Source organism: Amblyomma mixtum, chromosome 4 (genome assembly GCF_055824585.1).
Source record: "Amblyomma mixtum isolate Tamu chromosome 4, ASM5582458v1, whole genome shotgun sequence".
NCBI lineage: Eukaryota > Metazoa > Arthropoda > Arachnida > Ixodida > Ixodidae > Amblyomma > Amblyomma mixtum.
The window spans coordinates 150,082,545-150,107,375 of record NC_143015.1 but is presented as its reverse complement, the minus strand read 5'-3'; the positions used below and the strand labels follow the sequence as shown (position 1 = coordinate 150,107,375).

Genomic DNA, 24,831 nt, shown 5'->3' with positions numbered 1-24,831 from the left:
TATCACTTTTGTTCATGGCGCGAGAAGCGACCAGACTAATCTCGATTGTTCGCAGCCATGAAGGGCTGCATCTAGGTTTTTCTAGATTACTGTAGATGATCTTGTCCTGTTATCTGGAAGTTTCCTTGCCGCCTTTAAATTGAGCGATGCCGCGAGCGGCGGACATTCGTAGTTCGACGACTTACGAGCACGTTTGTTGCTTACGCCGCCGCCGAGTGATTCAGTTCTTTTGCGGGCGCAAGTCAGCCCAAATAAAGAACTTCGTTTGCAAACCTTGTTGCTGTATTCCTGACCGCTGGACTGCCGTCACTACAACGTGACAATATACAATGACAGTGAAGCAGTGTAGAAATGGAACGAAAATAATTTATTATCTTATGGCCTGCGAGACGAATGGGATAGCAGTGTGTCACAACTCGGCGCTTTCGAGGTTTCGGTTTTGGTGGGTGCTACGGATGCCGGCCTCCACAGCCATGCCGTAGAATGCTGACGACGGGTCACAAAGCAGTGCGGAGACGGAATCGAACTCTCGGACCTTGCCTTCTTCCAGGACGAGAATCCTGCAACAAAGAATGAAACTTAGGTCACCGATTTTTAGAGGAAGCATTAACGTATGGACATAAATACCATCCGGAGCAGCTAAAAGATTTGTAGTCGATCTAGTTAAAGAAAGTACGTGCATAAGTATGAAATGCAATGCAAGGAATGTCGTTGCGCATTTTATACTCGGCGACAACTTTTTCTGGCAAAGCCGAGGAAGCCAAGGAGCTCTTCCTACCGAGCGGAATATAGCCCCCGCTTGCAGTTAGTAGTTCTCTGTTAAAACATCGTATACTGTTCATTATTGTTATTTAGTGCATATTTTTTATAACAATGGCAACTTTTAATGTCGTAAAAGCAACGAAAAAAACGCATTTCTTGATTACAACGAATTTTCTAGGCGTGTCCAATTACAAGAAGGTTCCACAGATGGCGCGAGCTACACCAGCCGCACAGAAGTTATCGCGCAGAGGCCAACGTGCCAGGTGGCCAGGCGCACTGTCGTGCGGGCGAACAGTTCGATGGAGTGATAAAGTAACGGCCACTCTACACCCCAAGCCTTCCCTTCATTGCCAAGAAAAGCTGCGGCCGAGTATGGGACTGCTCATGGATGGTGACGGACACTGTCTGGTATGTGCTCAGGCCTTTAATAAAGAACACGGTGGCTCAGTGGTTAAGGCGCTCGGCTGTTGACCCGAAAGACGCGGGTTCGATCCCGGCGGCGGCGGCTGAATTTCTTGAAGGCGAAATTCTAGAGGCCCGTGTGCTGTGCGATGTCAGTGCACGTTAAAGAACCCCAGGTGGTCGAAATTTCCGGAGCCCTTCACTACGGCGTCTCTCATAGCCTCAGTCGCTTTGGGACGTTAAACCCCAACAAACTAAACCATAAATAAAACTAATAAGTAAAAGCGGCTGCCTTCATATATCATCGTTATAATCGCCATTTTTCACCCTCTTGTGCCTTGTCTTCTTTGAACCTGATCACTCTAACATGCGCCGACACATCGTTGCACTGAAGTCCCTGCATTGCGTCCTTAATTAATTGTATCCTTCAGATAATGTGAAATATTTTTCCTATATGCCATGCCCAAACGGGTGTTATAATGTGAAACTTAGGATACATTTCACCCATACTAATAATTTCATCTACAACTTTTTTCAACGGACAATTGAATACTATAATGAGCCGACCTCTTTCATTAAACTTATTTTTTCAGCAATTCATGCCAAGTGATGTTTTGTGTCGAATTGTATTCATTGTAAAATGTTTAAATTTGCTTTACCTCACAAGATCTTTAGCATATTATAGGCTATGTATGGTTTATGGGGGTTTAACACCCCAAATCGACTCAGGCTATGAGGGACGCCGTAGTGAAGGGCTCCGGAAATTTCTTCCACCTGGGGTTCTTTAATGTGCACTGACATCGCACAATACACGGGCCTCTGGCATTTCGCCCCCATTGAAATGCGGCCGCCGCGGCCGGGAGCGAACCCGTGTCTTTCTGGTAAGCAGCCGAGCACCATAACCAATGAGCCATCGAGGCGGCGTAAGGTTACGTATGTTATATTATATATACTTAGTTCGATGTGTTGAACCCTGCCTTAATAGTGTGTATTACGCTTTTTTGCATGTGTTACGTCACTCCTGCAATAGCCCCATCAGGGGCTGCAGTATGCAAAAATAAATAAAACGCAAATCTATGCTTTGCGGCTCCTAAAAAGGTATAATTCGCCAAACAACTGGTTCCTTACCTGGTCACAAATATTTGCTAGTGTTGTATATATATATATATATATATATATTGTAACGACGAAGAAGTTCCTGTTCAAGCGAAGACGACGACGAACTTCTTACCGTTGTGTTGAGCGGCATTGCCATCGCTTTGTGTGTGTGCTCTTGGTGCTCGACCTCTGTGTCTACGAGGCCTGTGTCTCTGTGTCTACCGCCGGCGCACAGTACTCTAACCATCCCAGTACCCGTCTTACATTTGGTGGAGGTGCGGGGTAGAAATCTCCATCGTGGAGCTGCGTAACCGCACTCTTCCCACTCTTGAAATGCCAGAAGACGCCCAAACCCAATCTGTGCAAACGGGACCAGCTCTCATCTGCGCCGGCGGTATATATATATATATATATATATATATATATATATATATATATATATATATATATATATATATATATATATATAGCACCTGTATAAACTGCGCAGTTTTTTTACGAAATAAAAGCTCAATGGACGCTGGTGATACCATAATAATGCTTAGCGTCAGCCGGACCAAATGTTGGCTGCTTAGGTGTCTGGTGTGCATTTTTCTTCCAGAATATACTTTTCATGAAAAATGCTCCCAGCATGTTTTTTTTCTTTTTAGTAGTATTGACACGCTCGGCCCTAGATAGACCATTAAAACTACTTTAGAGGGATGAACCAAACTTTAGCTACGGCTATACTTTCGTTTAAGAGTCCAATGACATGTGTGCAATACGCAACATAGAAGAACTACTTGCAGCAGCAACTTGTATACGTGTTTTTAAAACAATTAAGATACTGTAGAAAAGAACTTACTTGTCATGCAATTATGTGTCATTGTTCGACTGAGGGTACATGCAGTGGATGGTCGCAACACGCAAGTTCCATTGAAGCGCCGTAAATACACAAAATAAAAATACGTATGCGCATCGGGACCTCTGTTCTGCATTTCGTATTAGTTTCATGCACCCCAGAACATGAACTACGTTTGCTGTTTCAGTTGAAGGCCCTTTAGACAGCGTATGACTCAACGGTATAAGGGGTTACATGCCGTGTGATGCGGCTTACGGCATGCAAGTACAGAGAAGAGGACTAGAAAAAGAAAACGCGGTGTAAAAACGCCGATACAATACTCAGTGCGCTGATTTCAAGGGCTCACATGTTACTGCTATGAGTTGCATCCCTCGGATGCCTGTTTAGATTGGCTAGCCTACCGTTACTCGGTCATCTTACCGGTCGTAGTCGAGCACCGTGTGGATTCGGTGGGCGACCGTGAGGAGAGTGCATCCCGCGAAGGCCTCCCTGAGCGTGGCCTGTATGAGTCGGTCCGTGTCGCCGTCCATCTGGGACGTCGCTTCGTCCAGCAGGAGTACCTTGGATCCCCGCAGGAGGGCGCGGGCAAGGCACACCAGCTGTCGCTCACCCACGCTGCGCCGATGAAATAAGCGGCTACTGTTTGGCTCAGTCTAACGCGCGGATACTTTATCCATGGTACTGAAACTCTAGAGAAATGTGGCGGCCTAATTTAAATTGTGTGAGAATTAAAGCAAATAGCGTTCTACAACCATGAATGCTGCTGTGCCTGATGCTTAGTAGGACATCATGTCCCATGGGAACTAGCTTACAGCAGAGATGTCAGAAACCGACACTTACTCGAATTGTGTGTGAAGATTATGGAATTTGCACGAGTTCCTTTGACGGACCGCCATTTTGTGCAGCCGAAATTTTCGTTTAATCTCTGGTGTTTTCGAGTTTATTGTTAATTGATTCCTGACATTAGCCCCAAGCGATTCCAACCTTTTATTACGAATCACCAACACTGCTCCTTCAGGTTCGGTTCATCTTGTAAATTCAGGTCGCTTTGGAAATGAAGATACACAAATGTGAAACCCGAAAAGGTACTTTCTCTCTTGCGCCCCGCTCTGGGGAATTTTATATTTTGTATTGCCGGGAAATATAGCAATATTGTCTTCTTCAGACTCGGGAGTCTCTTTGCTATTAAAGGCGATTTTTCCCTCGTGGAACTCTCTGCGTGCACTGGGGTTAGGAGTGAAAGGCAAGAACAGGGAGGACAATAAAGAGGACCCACTCTTACAAATAATAATCTTTCTGTGAGACGACAACCAGGAAGCAAGTACCAGCTAAGTGAAACTAGAAGATTATTCTCCTTCAGACATACTTCATATTGATCAGGATCATCTACGATCAATCTAATCTTAATACTGTTAGGAGCACCTCACCTGAGGTTAGTGCCGCCATCTGTGGTCTCTAGTAGCAACCCTCTTGCGTCACTAGAGACGACGCTGGCGAGGTGGGACCTTTCCACTGCTTGCCAGATGTCGGCGTCAGAGTGCGAGTCCGTGGGGTCCAGGTTCATCCGCAGAGTCCCCCTCACGAGGCTGGGGTCCTGCAAGGTTAGAAACCTTATTCACAAGATGGCGCAGCTGTTCGTGTGAGCGATACATAATCATCCTAAAGTGCAAAAAATGGGGTTTTATTCTCCCGCAAAATGTTTTATTGTTTCTGCGTGAAGCGATGTCATTAAGCAGATAATCTAGAGCGCCTTTGCAAGTCCAGCCTTCTTGCGCAAGACTTAACTGCGCGGAATTTAGTATCTTACTTTTATGAACTTATTGCTCAGATAAGTATAACCCGATGCATAGAAAACTCTTGAGTTTTAAAGTTCACCCTGCGTTCGCACCGGCCATTTATGGCTGCCATAGAAAAGCAATAAGGTGCGTTTTGTACAATAAATTGCAGGTAGCTATAAGGTCCACAGCAGAGATCTGAAGATATATGGACGTCGGAATCTTACGACATGCGAAAATATTGAGTTCGTTAACAGTTCCCCATTGAAAAACGCTCTTGTCCGGAATTTCTGCGCATGACGTTGTTAAATAATGAGTTTTTGAAAGAAGACTTATGGCCTCGAAGGCGTGCTTGCAGGTTATCGGGGACAGGACGGAAGGGCATTATTACTTGGCCATTTATAGCAGTGGGCGTCGTGATTGGGCGTTACGCAAAAGGGCATAAAGTAGACCCAAACAGGAAATGACATGGCGTAGTGCGAGTGTTGAGCACAGGAAGAGCTGTTTGAAGGCGCGTAAAAAGTGATGAATTGAGCTACACAGTTTACGTTGATTTCAGTTTCGATGATGAAATTGTCCTTCATTTCAGCAGAAAGCGAATGCACTTTAGCGAGAATAGACAGCAGCCGCTAAATACTGGTGGTGGTGGTGGTGAAAACTTTTATTTGGTGAAATAGAGTTTGGGAGCCACAGAGTGGCCCCTCTACATGGTAGAGTGACAGCTTGCTGGCCAGAGTACATTACTTGAAAAATACTTAAACCGGGAAGAAAGCCATCACTCCGGTAGTATTAGTGCATTATTTCATAACGTATATTTCATGCTCAGTCACCTGCGGTATGACGGTGATGCTCCTGCGCAGTTTTCGGAGCGGGACCTCTTCTATGTCGACGCCGTCGATGAGGATGCGGCCCTCGGACGGTCTGAGCATGCGCAGTAGGGCGAGCACGAGCGATGACTTGCCCGCACCCGTGCGACCCACGACTCCGATCTGGAAGTGTGATCAGTCCTTGTTTTTAATGCGTGAGCATTATGTGGCTCTGTCGCGTCCGCAGAAAGTATTCGCAAAACGTGTCCGAACGACGTCGTTCTCTGAAGGTAAATGTCTGAAAGTGCGATTGTGACAGTGTGTGATAAAATGTTGCTGTTGGAAAAATTTGGTTTCTGAAGTGTAATTAGTGAATTATTAAAACGCGAAAAATTAGACGTCAAAATAGCCACGGACGTCGATATAGTACATGGACGTCAGAACAGCCACGGACGTCGATATAGTACGTGGACGTTTTGCTTTCGCACTGCTACAGTGTGGGTCACCGCAGTGATCTCAGTTTTTTTAACTGAAACAACGACGACTAGTTTACTTGTAAGAGATGCATAGTTTGATGTGTAACTGACAGCCTACCGCTACCACGCTAATATCCCCGTTTTATGCATATTTTAGCAGAAATTAATTCTACTTTCCTTCCGATGAAACAGTAACAAAGCGTTGTATCCAAAGTAATGCAAAAGTAGGTATAACTTCTTTATTACCTGGCATACATCGTTCGTTGTACGTGTTTGTAGAACAATTCTTTTAGTATAATAGCAACTGGTGTTTTGCAGGTAACAAATGGAGTTTCCGCAGTTGGCTAATGATTTTTTTTTTTACTGCATGTAGCCAATGGATGTCAAGGGGAAGCAACATGGAGTTTTTGACGGGGAAGGATAAAGGTTCTTCGACATTCACTGAAGGCTGATGAATATTTACGAGCATGTCACCATTCCCAAGAGCAATGTGCTTAGATGGATTGCGAAATTTAAACGAGGGGTACCAGCTTTGAATATAAACCATGCAGCGGTAGAACAACAACAGCCACTGACATGAATCGTCTGCTATTGTATACGAACTGACGCTGACCGAAATGCGTCGGTTGTGGCGGAGATTACATTTAGTAATACCTTTATATTGAATTGCACTACAAGCATGCAGAATTTGCGCGACGTATGCCAGTTAACAAAACAGTTATGCCAACTTTTGCGTTACTTGCAGTACAACCATGGATTAATACTTTTATTGCCACTAACGAAAAGTGTTAGTAGGAGTTACACTGTTTGCGCACTGTCCTCAAAGCACACATGATCATGCCGATGTTCTTCGAAAAAGTATGTCGAAAAGTACCAACCATGACTATTTTCCCCCCCTTAAGTAAACTTATTTAATATCCTTCGTTTTCCTTCCGTTGGGTGTTTATATAAATAAACAGTTGTTTCCTCCTACTTTTGAAAACCTGCCTTCAAGCATAAATAAGTTGCTGCCATGACTCTACGTAAAGGTGGATGCTACATGGCTCCTAGATACATAACGAGAAACGATTTTAAAAAGGAATTTAATACACCATTTATCTCTTGTGCACGCGAAATATGCTGTACCTATGAAAGTTTACTCCATATTCCAATACGATGTAGCCTCAGGCGACTTTTATCGGTTTTTCTCAGCGAGAAGGGCACGTAATATCTGCCATTGTACAGAAGACACGACACAGCGCGAAGTTTCGTCGAAAAGTACGCAAACTTACTCTTCAAAATGGGGTGGCTGTCAAGATAAAATCCCAGATATTTTACTAAAAGTGAATACTGTAATAAAAAATCTTCATTCATTTATATTCATTCGGTTATCTCGGAAGCACTACATAGCTTTTGTGGAGCAGACTGTAGTGTAGAAATCGCTTCATGCCAATTATTAGCTGAGGTTAAAGTCATCTTTTCAAGATAATTCACTTTCCCTTTACTTGTTTTTTTTTTTCGACTTGTTAAGGGCTCTGCAGGGCTTGCTTTGTCTGCATGCTTCCGAAAACGCATGCATTTTCGCACGATGAAGCCAAATTTTGTGGAGTCACAGCAGCGAGGGTAACAGCGCTTCCTAAATTCTAAAAACTGATATGCCTATCACTAACGACTGGCTAAAACCTCTAATTGCGACTAGGCGCCTAGCTCTACTAGTTAAAGAGTTAATTATTAAAATTGGTTAGTTAGCTTACTACACAGCGTGATTCCCCGGTTTTCTAGTGTCCGCCAACACTGGCAACACTACGCCTCAAAAGGCATATTTTTACCCCGAAAAGCCTCTTTTTAAATTTTTTAAAGTGTTCGCTGAAACACCCAGTATCTTCAACTGCTTATATGAGTGCATCATTTGGAGGATTCCTTCTTCACGAATTCTGGCATTTTGATAGTACAAAGTTGAAAAACCGCTTTTTTGATCAATTTTTCCAGCAATCCCTCCTTAATGTTTTCGAAAACTGGGGATATTAATCGGCCTGTAATTCTTTTTTTTCTTTTAGAACATTTTCTTTTTGTGACTACCGAGTCTTGTGGTGTGGACAGGATTCAACATTAGCGAGGAACAGTTGAAAGCGTGCACGCGCATACCTTTTCCGTAGGTCTGATGCGTAACGTGACGTTGCTGAGAACATTGGGCAGCACACCGGGTCGATAGGAGGTTGAGTAGTTCTGGAACTCCACCACTCCTTCGCTAGGCCAGCTCGACAAAATCGAGGCCAGTGACGGATTGTGTTCGCGCCCAGTGAGTGAGACGTCACTCTACAAAAGCAAAAAAATAAATAAATAATAAAAAATTCAGCGCATGAAGTTCGACGGCAAACGCAAAGATTGTCTTCTTGCTCATCAGTGACGACGTGACATGAACTCGAAATTTTTCTTACTATTTTGCAATGACCGCATCGAACTGCTTTCTGTAAATGATCCGCCTCTTCGCGGCATCTTCGCGCATGAACGAGATCGCTTCCCCAAGAAGCGCATATGGAGTGCCCTTCGAACGAAATTAGCTGAGGCTGTACTCTCTGCCTCCAGCGAAAAGAAGAAATATTCAGGGGTAATTCGGCTCTGTAAAGTTCTGCAAGGCGAAAGCGTTTCCTGGCGCACTTATTTTTTATTTCTCATAATTTATTTTTGTTTCTTTTCTTATTTTTATTTTATTTTCCTTCTTTTCTTATTTTTATTGTTTATGTCGTTTATTTTATTCATGAAACCCATGCATTTACTACATGAGTCTTTATTCATGCTCAAACCCTAAGTTTTCGTGGCGCAGTGGTAGCGTCTCCACTTCAAATGTCAAAGGCCCTGGTTGGATTCCCAGTCCCGACACAGTTCTTTTTCTAAGTAGTGTCGCCGAAACGCGGACACCCTTGCTAACATTCCTTGGTCACGGCCGTATGAGGAATTAAAGGCTTCCGCCTTAAAAAATGTAGGTCCAAATGTGGGCGCTGGTAAGGGCACTCGCTGAAACGCGGCTGCATTTCTACATAGTGTGTAATGCCGCCCTACCCCTATCCTTTCTTGCTATCGCTCCCCCGTGCGTCCCCACACTGGGACGCACGGACGCCCGCATGGGACTTTTAAGATAGTTGAAAAATGATGCAGCATAAAGTCGCTGGAATATAAGGGCGCGTGCGTCTGGTGACTAGATTCATGTCCCAACTAGTGTTGACGCCAGTACGAGAAAAATGTGTTTGGCGGAGGTGTAAGAAATTATCCTCTTCAGTACAAACACCGGAAGCTTCGACGAGTGGATTTTCTCCACGGAGCTAACATGGTAGGGGATATGTGCATCATAAAATCGTGGGAGCTGCTCTCCCTCGTGCCTTGTCTAGTTTGGTGAATAAAATTAAAATGTGGTTTCTTGTGACCTTTTCTCGCCATAGTTAGCATGTAGGCTACTGGTTTTTATGAGAAAAAAAGCAGCGTGTTAGGTACGCACGTTTCATGCGAAGAGGAAATATAATCACATCTATGAAACGTTACTGGTGTGTGCATGACTTCCATTCTCCTGAAAAGAAATTTACCCCATGCTGTTTCTTGTTTAGTTCTTTATTTCATGGAGACTACCATTTTTCCCTCAGTCGGCTTCTGCACTAATTCTATGCAGACTTAGTACACCATGCTTGCTGTCGTTCTGTCATGTCAGAACGATAAATGCAGGAGGTCTTTACTTTAATCTGTTTATGCAAGGCAGGAGTGTGAGATTTTTGTCAAAAGGTATGTCTAAAATATTGTGTTCTTATTTCACTGGTAGTAAGGCTTCATTTCTGAATCTCTTCAGGCCACTATTGTTGGCAAACTACTTGTTTATTTCAGAGGTCCATAAAAGGAAATAAAAATAAGCGACTTTTGTTTGGGATGAGCTCAACCTGCCTACGAATCAAAGCAGAAGTGACCTTCGGGAGAAAAAATATTTCAGAATCACACATACTACCAGCGCAATGTGTGCACGATAACTCCTCCTAGAAGGCGTGACCGTGTCACGTAGAGAGGGCTGCGTGAAGACCAAGTAATTGCACTTGCAGGCAACTGCTGATTTCGGAAACAAGGCATATACAACCATGTGAAGCCTGCATGCCAGATTGCGTGTTTTCACCAACTCTTAACTGGAAGAGCAGTAAGAACCCACCTCTGCAGGCAGCTCGGTGTACTCCGCGCACCGCTCAAAGGCGACGATCATTTGCAGCACGTTGAACAGCATCACGCACAGCAACATTAGTGACAGGGGCACCTGTTCCAAACAAAAAAATCACAAATGATTTCAACAAAAGTGGCCTGGAGGGAACATAAGAACTTATTCGTGCGTCATTTGCTGTCCTTCAGTAGAACCACAAAAAATCTTGCGGAGGCTGCCTTATGCGAATACAACTTTCAGGACACATTCCAGGAACTGTATCCTAAAGTACTGGGCGCTTGTGTTATACAGTTATGGAGTCAAATCCTCATCTTCGCACGCATGTAAGAAATAGTAACGTCAGTTCCGCTGCAAGCTATGAGAAGTCAAGGACATGTACTGCACAAATTTATTTTCCGAAGTACTTCTGGATAAGCAAGTTAGTGTCTTTTCTGTGTTTCCTTAGTTTTTATGGCTCTGTTCTTCAAACTCTGTGGCAAGCAATGACATGGCAGCCGGGCATTAGAATGGACAAGGTGTTTCATGCCAGGCTTGCAACATTTAGCATTAGTGACTTCAGAGTAGTTACATCTTTTTTAAACATAGCTGCGAGACTACGTGCAAACGCTAATTTCGACTTATCGCCACGGTAACGAATCTAGGTGAATGATGAAAAGCATGCTTGAGTATATGCGCTTTTTTACACAGAGAAAAAAGTTTCTCAGCAAACAGTGAGGCCCCTCCCATGATCATCATCATCATCATCAGCCCTACTACACCCACTGCAGGGCAAAGGCCTCTCCCATGTCTCTCCAATTAACCTGTCCTTTGTCAGTTGCCGCCACTGTATCCCCGCAAACTTCTTAATCTCATCCGCCCACCTAACTTTCTGCCGTCCTCTGCTACGTTTGCTTTCTCTTGGAATCCACTCCGTTACCCTTAAGGACCAGTGGTTATCTTGCCTTCGCATTACATGCCCTGCCCAAGCCCATTTCTTCCTCTTGATTTCAACTAAGATGTCATTAACCCGCGTTTGTTCACTCAGCCACTCCGCCCTATTCCGATCTCTTAACATTACACCTATCATTTTCCTTTCCATAGCTCGCTGCGTTGTTCTTAACTTAAGCTGAACCCTCTTTGTTAGCCTCCACGTTTCTGCCCCATAGGTGAGTACCGGTAGGATACAGCTGTTATATACTTTTCTCTTCAGGGATATTGGTAAGCAGTCATTCATGACCTGAGAGAACCTGCCATATGCGCTCCACCCCATTCTTATTCTTCTAGTTATTTCCCTCTCATGATCCGGATCTGCGGTCACTACCTGCTCTAAGTAGACATATTCTCTTACTACTTCCAGCACCTAGCTACCAATTGCGAACTGCTGTTCCCTTGCTAGGCTGTTGAACATTACTTTGGTTTTCTGCATGTTAATTCTTAGCCCCACCGTTCTGCTCTGCCTGTCTAACTGATTGATCATGCTTTGCAGTTCTTGTCCTGAGTGGCTTAGCAAGGCAATGTCATCAGGGAATCGCAAATTACTCAGGTATTCTCCATTAACTCTTTTCCCCAATTGTTCCCATTCTAGTCCTCGGAATACCTCCTGTAAGCAGGCAGCGAAGAGCATTGGCGAAATCGTGTCTCCCTGCCTGACACCTTTCCGTATTGTGACAGAAGCCAACAGCCACAGAAACCAAGGGGCACAGGGGATTTTTAATTTATTTATTTTATTTTGTGGTGTCGATCAATTTAGAATATTACTGAATATGTTATCGCTTAAAGGAAATGGATTAGAAAAGCAGAAGAAAAAACAACCACATGCCGCCGGTGGGATCCGAACCCACGACCTCCGAATTACGCGTCCGGTGCTTGGAATTTTATTGCTGACTTTATGAAGAACTATAATAGCTGTGCAATCGTTATAAATATCTTCCAATATTTTCACATAACATTCTTCCACACACTGATTCCGCAATGCCTGCATGACAGCTGAGGTTTCCACTGAGTCAAATGCTTTCTCGTAATCAATGAAGGTTATATATAGGGGTTGGTTATATTCTGCGCATTTCTCTATCACCTGATTTATAGTGTGAATGTGGTCTATTGTCGAGTATCCTTTACGAAAGCCTGCCTGATCATTTGGTTGACTAAAGTCCAAGGTTGTCCTGACTCTATTAGCGATTACCTTAGTAAATACCTTGTAGGCAACGGACAATAAGCTGATCGGTCTGTAATTCTTCAAGTCCTTGACGTCTCCTTTCTTATGAATTAAGATAATGTTAGCGTTCTTCCAAGCTTCTGGTACTCTCGAGCTTCTGGTACCCATGATAATTAAGCCGAAATGGATTGAAATGTATTGGAGTTAGGGCTGTACTCCACGACAACTTTTCTTGGAGATGCTGCCAAACCTACAAAGGTGAAACACGCCCTTTCTTCTTACGGAACGGAATATAGTCTCTGGTTGTAGTAATACTTTCCGCTTAAAGCAATGCACACATTACATGTGTTCTAACGTAACTGTTATCCTCAAGTATAGTTCGTTATAGTATAGTGAAATGTTATCCCCGAGTATGGTTCGTCGACCAGAACAAGAAGGAACGAGCAGACAGGGGGCCCGTGCCGTCCGCTCGTTTCCCCTTTTTGTACTTGCCTTTGCTTTTTTTCACTGAAGGCCCTCAAATCTTGCTGTGCGTTTAAGTGGTAAGTCCAAGACGGCAAACCAGAGCACAGTTTTTACCTGCCGAGACTTGCAATATAGCACTGTTCTCTAGACAATGTGTGTTAACCGCAAACCTATGAAATCAGATGGATTCGTGCAGTATCCATGTCTCTGTAGTCAGTAGTATGACGCTAGAAACAGCCTCAGCTTGAGTAACTTTCCGAGGTAGAATTGTTCTCTAGTCATTGGTTACAAAGCAAAGATACAAAATGTAAACAGCAGGCCACTTTCCGCCAACTTAGTTACCAGCCACTTGTGACTTTAACGTACCTGGCCAGTGCACTTCTCATTTTTATTGTGCTAGTTGCATCATTCTCCTGCCCCGTACTGTAGTCGCTACCTGTCCAAAGTAGACGTATTTCCTTAACACTGCCAGTGCTTCGCTGTCTGTCGAAAAGCTGTTATACACTTACCAGGCTGTTATACATTACTTTTCTTCTTAATATTCCTTCGTTAGAATTTAAGATTATTCGTTACCCTATAACGTTATTCAGTGTATGGCTTTTCACCCCATGGAAAAAAGAGCGAAACGCTGATTCAGCGAGCATTAGCAATGTCGAACGAATATTGCGTCGTTAGCCATCTTCGCTATTCCCTGTACAAATTTCTCATTATATCCGGATATCTAGTTTTTTAAGGCCAACGAACATTCCACGCCCTCCGAACATTCCACGCCAATTAGGGGGTCCACAGTCTGTGTACCAGTGGTACCATCCACTGGTGCCATTTTAATAGCCTTGCGTTTCATGCTAAAGCGACCTTGAGTAATGTGATTATTAGAACTGACGCTCTAAAATTTCCTGTACAGCTGCCGTAGAAAATTTAGTCGCTTACCGAGCAGGCCGAGCTGAGGGCCAGACCAAGGCTGCTGGGGTCTGGTTGTCCGGAGCCTGCGAACACGGTGTTTGCCAACAGCGTGGACATCACCACCAGGAATCCCGCAATGGCTGTCAGTGTGCGCACGCAGGAGCATGTGACGCAGTAACTCCCATATCCCCGCATCATGGCGTCAGAGAGGCGGAAGAAGTGTCTCTGGAACCGGTTGGCCACGCCGTACGCTCGCACGCTGCTCAGTGCGTCCACGGTTTCTGTCGCGTGCTGGAGAAGTCGGGACGTTCCCAGGCTTTCGCAATAGCGCGAACGATGCGAAGCCTTCACCGCCACGTTCTGCAAGTAGCAAAAGAAAATCCTTCGAACGAACGCCACCTAACGGTGGGAAAATTTTCGTGGGCAGCATTTAATACACGGTGAAACACTGCATACAATAACACCGACACATGCAGAGGGACCAGGAACCAACGCTGAGGAGCAGTTCCTCTACACGTGTACATTTTGTCGCGTGCAGTGTTTCACGATGGCTTCTTACAAACTGTCAATCGAGCAGCTTTGCTGCAGTAATGCTGCAATTATGCTGCCCAAATGGGTCTACGTACAAGCACAGAACCAAGAAATTTTTATGAAGTAGATTTACGTCTTGTGAAAAAGTGAATATGTGTCGCAAGGCTTGTACAAGCCGAAGACTCACTACAGCAGTGCACGATTTTGAGCCGCACCTAACATTTACAGTGCTGTTAAATTGGTCACCATAATGTTGCAACACAAAAAAAAAAGTTAAGGAGGGCACTTAAGACTAATTGAGCGCTGTGAAGTGGAAAGCATTAACTTCTTTGTAATCCACCCACAAATCAACTGAACTTCACCCCTAACGCATCCTGATCACTTAATCCAACTGAATCACACGTCATTCACCACAATCCACCAGAATCAACATTTAATCCACCACAATATGCTCTTAATCCGCCATAATCACCTGTAATTCATCACAGTATACCGTAATCCAACTTTATTCGACCTATAGTTGCGACTTTAACCAATGCAGTCCACTCTTAATCCACCGGAATCCACCAGAATCACCCGTAATACACTACAATCCACCGTAATCCGCCCTTCTGCAGCGCATTCCAAGTAATTCACCAATAATTCACGATAATCCAGTGAACGTTAAAGAACCACCTTTCTGGAGCCCTCCACTACGGCGTCCCTCATTGCCTGAGTTGCTTTGGGACGTTAAAACCAACAAACCAAACCAAACCAACTTAATCCAACCTGATCCTTCCTAATGCAGGCGGGCTTTTGGCGTGAACACTCTCTTTCTTGTACTCTTTTGCACCATTCCCGTACACTAGCAAACGCCGCCGGCTTTTCTCGCAATCAGGCTTATAGTAAGGCTTTCAATCGCTCACCACTCCGTAGCAAAGGAAGACTGCCACGACGAGGGTTATCCCGACCACGACGGGAGACTGCGTGCCAACGACGGCCACCTTGGCCAGCGTGATGAGCGTGTTCTGGACGCACTGCTTCCCGGCCAGGAATGTGCGCGTGTCGGCGTAGTCGATGTCGGCCGAAAAGCGGTTCACTATGCGTCCCCTCGGAGACTGGTCGAAGAAGGAGACGGGACTCCGCAGCACGTGGCTCAGCATGTCGTTGTGCAGGGACTGCGACAGGCGCTTCGCGGACAGGGCCAGTAGCACGCTTCCCACGATGCGCAGAGCCACTGCGAATAATCGCGACACAGAGCGAAAACTCGGTTCGATTTCCTTTGGACAAACAGCTGGATGAAAATTTGTTTCTACTGGCTACGTTTCGGTCTGAGAACAGTTCGGAGCATGCCAGCCAGTGGAATGCGGTTGCATGCACTGATACCAGACTTGTACAGCTGGATTCTAACTTTTTAAGGAGGGAAAGTTGGACGGATTTTCGTATCTGTAAATAAGTATCTTCGTCACTACTCCCCTAATTGCGCCAGCCGGCATCTTTCTACGCAATCAATTCCACCTCGTCAGTGCACATGACTCTTTGTATTCTTGGGAATTCTGACCTCAGGAAGTGCTTTTGTATCATGTGTATCCCATTAAGGAAGGGCCTAGTATTAATGCGAGCACTCTGTCTAGTATTCTAATATTAATGAATGTTGGTTTACTGTCAGTCTATTTATGCTAGTACATTAATGCTAGTTTAGTATTAATGCGGGTACTCTCTACTTGGGATTTTTTCTTAGACTTTACAAGTGTGACCAGAGTAGCCGCGTGATTCACAACATAATCCTGTTCATGATGCACAAGAGGCAAGGGGAGGTACTTACATGCTGAGATTAAAAGATAGATGAATTTACGCGCAAAATTAACATTGATGCCCTGTCCTAGATTTCACACTCCTATATTTTGCTTTCGCTGGCAGATGAGAAGGAAAATTGTTCGGAAGACGGCACCGGTTCAGTTAACGACAGCACTATTTTTCAACAAAAAAAAACATTAGAGTTTCATGGCCTTCATTCTGTGCAGTCATTGAGAAGCAAATCCCTAAAACGGAGCGTTCTATGTACGAGCGCAGGAGAGACGCGTACCATCTATCAAGCACAACGTCACCAAGATGGAAACCCATGGCAAGTAGTCTGGAGGAGAGCCCCCACTGCCACCAGCCGACCACGCGTCCGTCCACCATTTGATGCACAGCTGCTGGAAAGCCGACGCAGCTGCAGCCCCGAAGAACACGAGCACACCCACAAATGCCGGCCACCGCACCAGGCGTAGTAAGAAGCACAGCAGCTGCCAACCTGTCTGAAGAAAAGAAAGGATGTGCGCTCACTCAAGTACGCACAATCATACGTACGCTGAAGGAATCGAAAATTGATTTCTTCTCTCTTTCTTGGGCCGCCGCGGTGGCAGAATGGTCATGGTACTCGGCTGCTGACCCGAAAGACGCGGGTTCGAACCCGGCCGTGGTGGTTGAATTTTGATAAAGGCGAAATTCTAGAGGCTCGTGTACTGTGCGATGTCAGTGCACGTTAAAAAACCCCAGGTGGTAGAAATTTCCGGAGCCCTTTACTACGGTGTCCCTCATAGCCTGAGTCGCTTTGGGACGTTAAACCCGCCATAAACCATAAAAATCTCTCTTTCCTGGTCATAATGATTAAGAAAATAAAAAGAAAGCTTCCGCGAGTTCTTTTTCTCCGCCTTATCATCATCATCAGCCACACTACGCTTACTGCAGGACAAAGGACTCTCCCAATCCTCTGCTGCTGGCTGTCTTGTGGCAACCTCGGGCCCCATTACTCCAGAATACATCATCATCATCATCATCATCATCAACCTGACTACGCCCACTGCAGGGCAAAGGCCTCTCCCATGTCTCTCCTTCTGTCCTTCGCCAGTTACGGCCACCGTATTCCCGCAAACTTCTTAATCTCATCCGCCCACTTAACTTTCTGCCACCCCCTGCTACGCTTGCCTTCTCTAGGAATCCACTCCGTTACTCTTAAGAACCAGCGGTTATCTTGCCTTCGCCCCACATGCCCTGCCCAAGCCCATTTCTTCCTCTTGATTTCGACTAGAATGTCATTAACCCGCGTTTGTTCCCTCACCCACTCCGCCCGCTTCCGATCTCTTAACGTTACACCTATCATTTTTTTATCCATAGCTCGATGCGTTGTCCTTAACTTAAGCTGAACCCTCTTTGTTAGCCTCCATGTTTCTGCCCCGTAGGTGAGCACCGGTAAGATACAGCTGTTGTATACTTTTCTCTTGAGGGATATTGGTAAACTGCCATTCATGATCTGAGAGAACCTGCCATATGCGCTCCACCCCATTATTATTCTTCTAGTTATTTCCCTCTCATGATCCGGATCAGCTGCCACTACCTGCCCTAAATAGACATATTCTCTTACTACATCCAGCACCCCACCACCAATTGGGGACTGCTGTTATCTTGCTAGAGTGTTGAATATTACTTTGGTTTTCTGCATGTTAATTTTTATCCCCACCGTTCTGCTCTGCCTGTCTAACTCATTGATCACGCTTTGCAGTTCATTTCCTGAGTGACTTCATGGCGTCGCAACTGCGCTCTACCTTGGGCTGCGCCCGGCTACGCTTTTGTCTTTCCTTGCAATCCAATCTATTACTTATAAAGAAAAAAAAAACATCGCTTATATTTTCACCGCACTTAAGATACCAGCAAGGGGCATTTTCGCTCTTTATTTCAAGAGTAACTCAACTTTAATTCAATTTTATTTGTATTTAGGTTTGTTTTTATGGGATTCAACGTCCGAAAACAACTCATGCTATGAGGGGCGCCGTAGTGTAAGGCTCCGGAAATTTTGATTAAATGGGGTTTTTTAACGTAAGGGACGCCGTAGTGGAGAGCTCTGGAGATTTCGATCGACTGTGGTTCTTTAACGTGCATTGAAATCGCACAGTACAGGAACCTCTAGCATTCCGCCCCCATCGAAATGCGACCGCCATGGCCGGCATCGAACCCGCGTCCTTAGGGTCAGCAGCCGAGCACCATAACCACTCAATCACCGTGGCGGCCTTGTTTTATTTACAACATATTGCTACTTATGGCAGGTTGAGGCATAATATTGGTAGGTGTCGGCTTTGTTCTCTAATACTTGTTGCTCTCTATTCCTCAAAGTTAGCGCTATCGTTTTACTTTCTATGTAGGTAGCCAAAGCTTACCTTGTGTGGTAAGTTCCATATGGCGTAATTTTTTTGGCAGATCCCTGCCATTTTTAACAACGTTTTGTTCTCGCTAATAACACACTATCATTTATAATAAATCGATATCTCAACTAGCAGACGGCAACTTGAAATAGCAATGAGCATGCAGACATCTGAACCCCAAGACTTCAGGTCTAATGCTTATAGAAAGAAAGGCTTGTATGCTATGTCGCATTCAATGGCTTCCCCAAAGACCACACGCCGTTTGCAACACAGCGTAGATTCGTTTCTAGAGAGAATCTGCGCGGCTCACACCCGCGTTGCAACCCGGCACATAAATTTGTGCAGATGAAACGTTTAACAGAAATTACAACTTCACAAAAAATATTTAAAGGCATAGTTTTGGCAGACCAGAAAATTCAAAAGCAAGCAGTCGTCAGGCGGCATAAAGTTAAACTATGAGTTTGTAAATACAATTGCAACCATTACTTCTTTATAAAATAATAACGTGAGAGTCCTTCACACTCTTTTATCACTTTGCACTATTATAAATCCTAAAAGTTCAAATGTGTGCATTCTAAGAACATTCATTTCAGTAAGATTATGTGCCTGTAATTCTCACCTTTTTAGATTCTCCCAACTCGTCCTGAGTTATTCGACCAATTTCCTCATTTTCTCCGAGCCCCTCTGTGCCTGCACTGAAAGAACAATGTGAGCGTACTATTTTCTGCATTCAACCTGACACTCTTGTCCCAGTTGTACAAAGCAACGAAAGGGACAAGTGTCCCGTTCTGTGAGAAATCACGCATTCGGAGCAGTGCTTTATAAAACTACGAGAACACTTTGGCAACTAAAATGTTGAGAGGCGATAGCCGAGGACACTATGTCGTGACGACTTCCGGTGGATGTCACGTCGCACCGTTCCCGTGGCAGTGCAGACGTCCGCGCTATTTCAATGCAATTTCGACATTTTTGCCTATAATTAATTAACTAATCAACCTACAGTCATCAAACTTGGCTTCTATGTTCATTTTTTTTTGTCTACTCTATCTCAACCAACCATTGGTTCTCTTCCATCCTTTTTAGTTCCCGAGTTAAACGCGTGTGGCACTCTTTGTTAACGGACGACATTATGAGCCATTAAAGGCTTTCGCCTTAAATGAGCTTGTTCTCTTGCAAAAAAATGGTTAGTGCTGTCCCGATCGAAAAATTTAGTTCGTTGAGACTGTAAGGTACAGGCACCTATATCTGTATGTATCGGAAGCGTCTGCCGTCTTTTTGTGCTCCAGCACCTTATGGCGCAGCAAAATTATTATATGGTCAAGACTAACCACAGCCGGTGCTAAGACTAAGGTTAAGCCGATGCTTAATCTTGGTCTTCTCGCAAGCATTCATGGTGTTGCAGCATAGTAAATTGGCCGGTCGCATGATATAGCTAAAGATCTGGGCGCCTGTATACATAGTGATGTGCAAGTCTTACTCGTGTGTTTTCCGACGCTGAGTCGCCTGCTGACCGAGGGCCTCACGGAAGTTCCGCGGTGAGTTCGGATCATTCAGAAGGTCTTCCAGTTTGTCATACACCCTAATGCCGTTAAGATGCACTAAGACAAGCCGGTCCATGTGTTTCAAGTAATTTGCTTGGTTGCAGACCATAATCCTTGTCTGAAAAAAAAATAATAAAGAGACTGTTAATATAGTCTTTCCTCACGGCTGCATGTAAATGAAGAAAAAGTTGATGTAAAGCGTAAAGGAACTCGAGTGTCTGGCATTCCATTCTTATAAACCAAGCGTACAAAAAAAATTCATCTGACATGCCTATTACACCGCAAAAAGTGGCAGGAAGGAAGCAGGAAACACAGTGAAGGGAGGGCACTCAACCGGAAAGGCAACTTGTCGCATGATTTGCAGTGCTTTGGTAAATCGGTTTTACGGGGTTTAACGCCCAAAAGCGACTCAAACTGTATCCCCTAGAATTAAAAAGAATTGGAGGGTACACTTAAGCTCCGCCTTAAGGGTATGGCGCGATAGCCTAAAGGGGTAATTCCCATATATGCAGAAGATCATTTTCTAATTTATACATTCATACATCCCTGGGAGTCCTCATGCTCTTCCTAGCGCGGTGGTGCAGCCGATAATAGATGCGCCACTGACCTGGGATGGCAGGTGCTCCCAGCGGTGGGCCTTGTGTGGCCCGTGTTGCTCTCCCCGAGCGACCAGTCATTAATTTAACTTCCACCTGCAACGGTGGGCAGTGTGCTCCCTATCCGGTGGGCAGGTTATGATGACGCCGAAAGGTCACGTGACCTAGGTGGCTCAACTGCATCCTAGGCTGCTCTCTGGGCAGTATACCTGCCAGAGTCATGCTCTTGATTTTTCGCTCACACCGCCGACGCCGGATTTTCTGCGTAACGATGCCTTTAACGCTATCGCTTTAATGTACCCTAGAATGAAAAAAAGTTAGTCGTACTGCTTATCTGACATGAAAAAAGCGTACATCGGTACTTAGGTTTGGTTTGTTGGGGTTTAACGTCCCAAAGGAACACAGGCTATGAGGGACGACGTAGTGGAGGGCTCCGGACATTTCGACCACCTGGGGTTCCTTAACGTACGCTGACATCGCACAGTACACGGGCTTCTAGAATTTCGCCTTCATCGAAATTCAGCCGCCGCGGTCGGGATCGAACCCGCGTCATTCGGGTCAGCAGCCGAGCGTCGTAACCACTGAGCCACCGCGGCGGCGATGGTAGATGGGTCAAGGTAGATGTGATATCTTGTGTCTCCTTTGCACTGTGATTTGTGATGCTGCTGTTGCGCATGCTCTGCTGGCCTTGCTGGGACTATGTCTTTTCTGATAAATTTAAGCTGACAGTGCAGTCGTTGTGGCGTGAACACTCCTTCTCTTGTTCCTTGTCTTTTGTGACTGGTTTTTTCAGTTTACAGTGACTGAAATATCCCCACAGAAGCAACCTAGGTTGGCCGCCTAGGTGGCAGGTAGGTCACTCAGGTCATGTGACCTTGCAACGTCATTACAACCTGCCTACCGGATTGTGAGAAAAACTGCCCACAGTGTAAAATTAGTGATTGGTCGCCACAGGTTGCCCGGAAAGAACAACCTTGGTCTCAAAAACCCCACCGTTGGCTCTGTTTGAAGCAGCCATCATCCGGGGCTGTGGTCCATCGCTTAACCGCTGAACCACTGTGCCAGGAGTGGTATGAGGATTCCCAGCGGTGTATGAATGTAAAGTAGAGAATGACCATTTCAGCATATATCGGTATTAACCCATTAACACAGTCGCATCATACCTTTAAGGAGGAGCTTAACTGTCGCGTCCAGTTTCTTTTATTTTGCCTCCATCGAAATACTGCCGCCGCGGCTGTGATCGAAAATGTGGCGAGTTCGTCACATTTAATAGTCAAATATGAAGGAGGTCGCCTTTGAATAAAACTTCTTGGCATATTTCGAACGATGCAAGGAAAAAAATTAGCTTCACACTTGAAAAGGTTCATTGGGGTTTAACGTCCCAAAGCGACTCAGGATATGAGGGACGCCGTAGTGAAGGGCTCCGGAAATTTCGACCACCTGGGGTTGACATCACACAGTACACTGGCCTCTAGAATTTCGCCTCCATCAAAATTCAGCCGCCGCGGCCGGGATCGAACCCGCGCCCTTCGGGTCAGCAGCCGAGCGCCGTAACCGCTGAGCCACCGCGGCGGGTTTACACTTCAAATCACATTCCCCATGATGTCTTGCGCTCTATTAAGACATTTAGTGCATAGACATGATGCTAGTTAGTTGAAATGCTGGAAAAAAAGCTAGTATAGCAAAACACTCGCCTTTTGGCGGAGAAGGCCCTTTTTCCCGAACACATTTCTGAACACACAGCTGGCTACGACGGGGTCCAGAGCGCTGAGCGGGTCATCCAGCAGGTATACGTCACTCTGGCTGTAGACGGCGCGGGCGATGGAGATGCGCTGCTTCTGGCCACCACTCAGGTTGGTGCCCTGGGGAGAGAGAAGGAAAGGAAAGAGGAGCTTGAAGATGGTTATCATTGAGGAAAGACATGATATGGCCGGGATGTCAGGAGTAGTGAAGGCAGTCTTCCCGTCCTCAGAAAGATAAGTCCCAGAGCCTAAGCTTGTCTTTTTCGCCCGATATTCCACATTTACTGGAATTTTTGGTCATGGTATTTCTTTATATGAACCCGAATGACAGTTACAAAAGGAAACACATTATTCGTACATAACCAGAGATTACTCCACAAGCATAGTGAAAAGCGCACTTATCCCTCTGTTCTAAATAATTAGCCGGAGTCGCTTGGGAAGTTGAACCCCCATAAACCGAACCAAACTAAATACTTTGACCTGGTAATTAATGCCCATGGGGCATTTCCAACTTCAGTGTATAAGCAAAAACACAATTCCTTCCTTTGAGCAAAATGTCTGTTCGGAGGAATTCTTGCCACGAGCCTTGCTGTTGCAATTGGCTCGTGTTGACATTTTCACATATTCAGATGCCCGTTTAGCCGCCGCGGTGGTTCAGTGGTTATGGTGCTCGGCTGCTGACCCGAAAGGCGCAGGTTCGATCCCGCTAGTGGCGGTTTTATTTCTATGGAGGCGAAATTCTAGAGGCCCGTGTACTGTGTCATGTCAACCCCAGGTGGTGGAAATTTCCGGAGCTGTTCACTACGGCGTCTCTCATAGCCTGAGACGGTTTTGGATGTTAAACCCCATCAACCAACCATCCATCATGTCCGTTTACTAACAGGGGAACGGTGTTCTTTTATTGCGAAAGCAATACTACTTGCACTTTCACGCCTTTGCCATGCCGCGGCCGTGACCACCATTGACCTTCATTTGACCTTGATTGCATTAGGCTGGATTAGATTAGATTGGACTGAACTGGATTGGCCTGGACTGGATGGGATTGGATTGGATTAGGTTAGATTACATTGGATTGGATAGGAGTGGATTGGATTGGATTGAAGTGGATTGAATTGGATTGCATTGGATTTGATTGGAATGGATTGGATTGGGTGGAATTGGATTGTATAACCGATGCATGACCACAAGTCTAACCACAAGTCTAACCACAAGTCTAACCAGCTACACTACCAGCTGTACCATGGCGTAGGTACGGATATTGCTTTCACAATTACCGGGCTTAACCAAGCTAAGCCACAGCGATTTTTTTTTTCAGCCTTCAGCGCAGCAGCAAGGTGATGCTGTTGAATGAGTACCACGGCTTCAGTGTTGAGCCCACAATGTCCGTCGGCTGAAAGTTCCGTAGTTCTCTCTGGCGACCGCCTTCGGCACTTGTCAATTATTGCGATGCTCCTACGTCTCCTGCCAGGAGCGGAGCGATAGTTTGTTCAAGTGCACACTTTCTGTTCATGCTTCTATAGGGGTTACTCAAAGCCCGCTGCTGGCAGCGCATGCGCAGTAAACGAGTCGTACGGTCGGTTGAGTAGAAATCTCTCGGCAAGATGTACAGCCTTTCCTTCGATTGGATTGTGTGCCAAGGACTTCGTTCTGGATCAGAAAAGCTCAGTCAAGACCGTAGGATGTATCAACGACTCCTTATTTATAGTGTCAATATAGAAATTCTGGGGGGCCCTGTGCGATGAAGCGAAAGACATTTCCACCTCTGTTGTTGCCCTTGTTACTGTGGTGATGACGTCATAGGTGCCGTCACGCGCATGCGCAGTACATTTACTGTGGCAACATACTACACCATTTGATGGCGTTTTAATTATTTAATTATTTCAGTAATTTATTAATTGTTTTATTAGTTTTAGAAATTTCAATTAATTAGTTTTACTTGATTTCGTGCTATGGCATCCTACGCAATGTCGATGACATCATCAGTTGTTATTAATTATTATGCGAAGAGGTACACTACAGCCCTTCGCCGTGGTTACGCGCCGTGCACACCACGTGGCACATGACGTCACGACAGAGGAAGATGAGGGTCCACCTCGCGCATAGAGTTTCTTACTATTACCTAGAGGGAAAGCTGGCAAGCCGTCTATGGGAGTTTGCATGGAGACCCCACGTGACCACCTCAGCCACCATGGGCGCTCAAAGCATCATGGGGCGGTGAGCTACTTGTTGCGGAACTGTAACTTTTGGCCAAAAAATAACAAAAAAATAAAGCTGTTTGATAGCTACAAACGTTCTAACATTCAATATCTTGTCTAATGATTGCAACAAACGAGCAGAAAAGCATTTAAGTGCAAAGTTTGCCTAAAATAAGACATGACTAGCTCTCCTATTGGCCAAGTGATGAACACTAAAAAAACTAATATTTTGTAAT

At 45.2% G+C, this 24,831-nt stretch overlaps 1 protein-coding gene across 1 annotated transcript in view; it reads right to left on the bottom strand.

Annotated features, from left to right (window-relative positions):
• Positions 1 to 409: 409 nt before the first annotated feature.
• Positions 410 to 24,831, bottom strand: part of LOC149348746 (ATP-binding cassette sub-family C member 3-like) — an 86,025-nt gene continuing 61,603 nt past the window's right edge. Inside the window, exons 16-27 of the mRNA XM_089588307.1 lie at positions 22,353 to 22,520; positions 19,999 to 20,180; positions 19,141 to 19,216; positions 16,427 to 16,640; positions 15,267 to 15,577; positions 13,858 to 14,190; positions 10,323 to 10,424; positions 8,285 to 8,455; positions 5,709 to 5,867; positions 4,531 to 4,697; positions 3,524 to 3,718; positions 410 to 560 (exon numbers count right to left, since the gene is read on the bottom strand). Of these exons, the coding sequence (XP_089444433.1) occupies positions 410 to 560; positions 3,524 to 3,718; positions 4,531 to 4,697; positions 5,709 to 5,867; positions 8,285 to 8,455; positions 10,323 to 10,424; positions 13,858 to 14,190; positions 15,267 to 15,577; positions 16,427 to 16,640; positions 19,141 to 19,216; positions 19,999 to 20,180; positions 22,353 to 22,520 (2,229 nt within the window). The remainder of the gene's footprint in view (positions 561 to 3,523; positions 3,719 to 4,530; positions 4,698 to 5,708; positions 5,868 to 8,284; positions 8,456 to 10,322; positions 10,425 to 13,857; positions 14,191 to 15,266; positions 15,578 to 16,426; positions 16,641 to 19,140; positions 19,217 to 19,998; positions 20,181 to 22,352; positions 22,521 to 24,831) is intronic.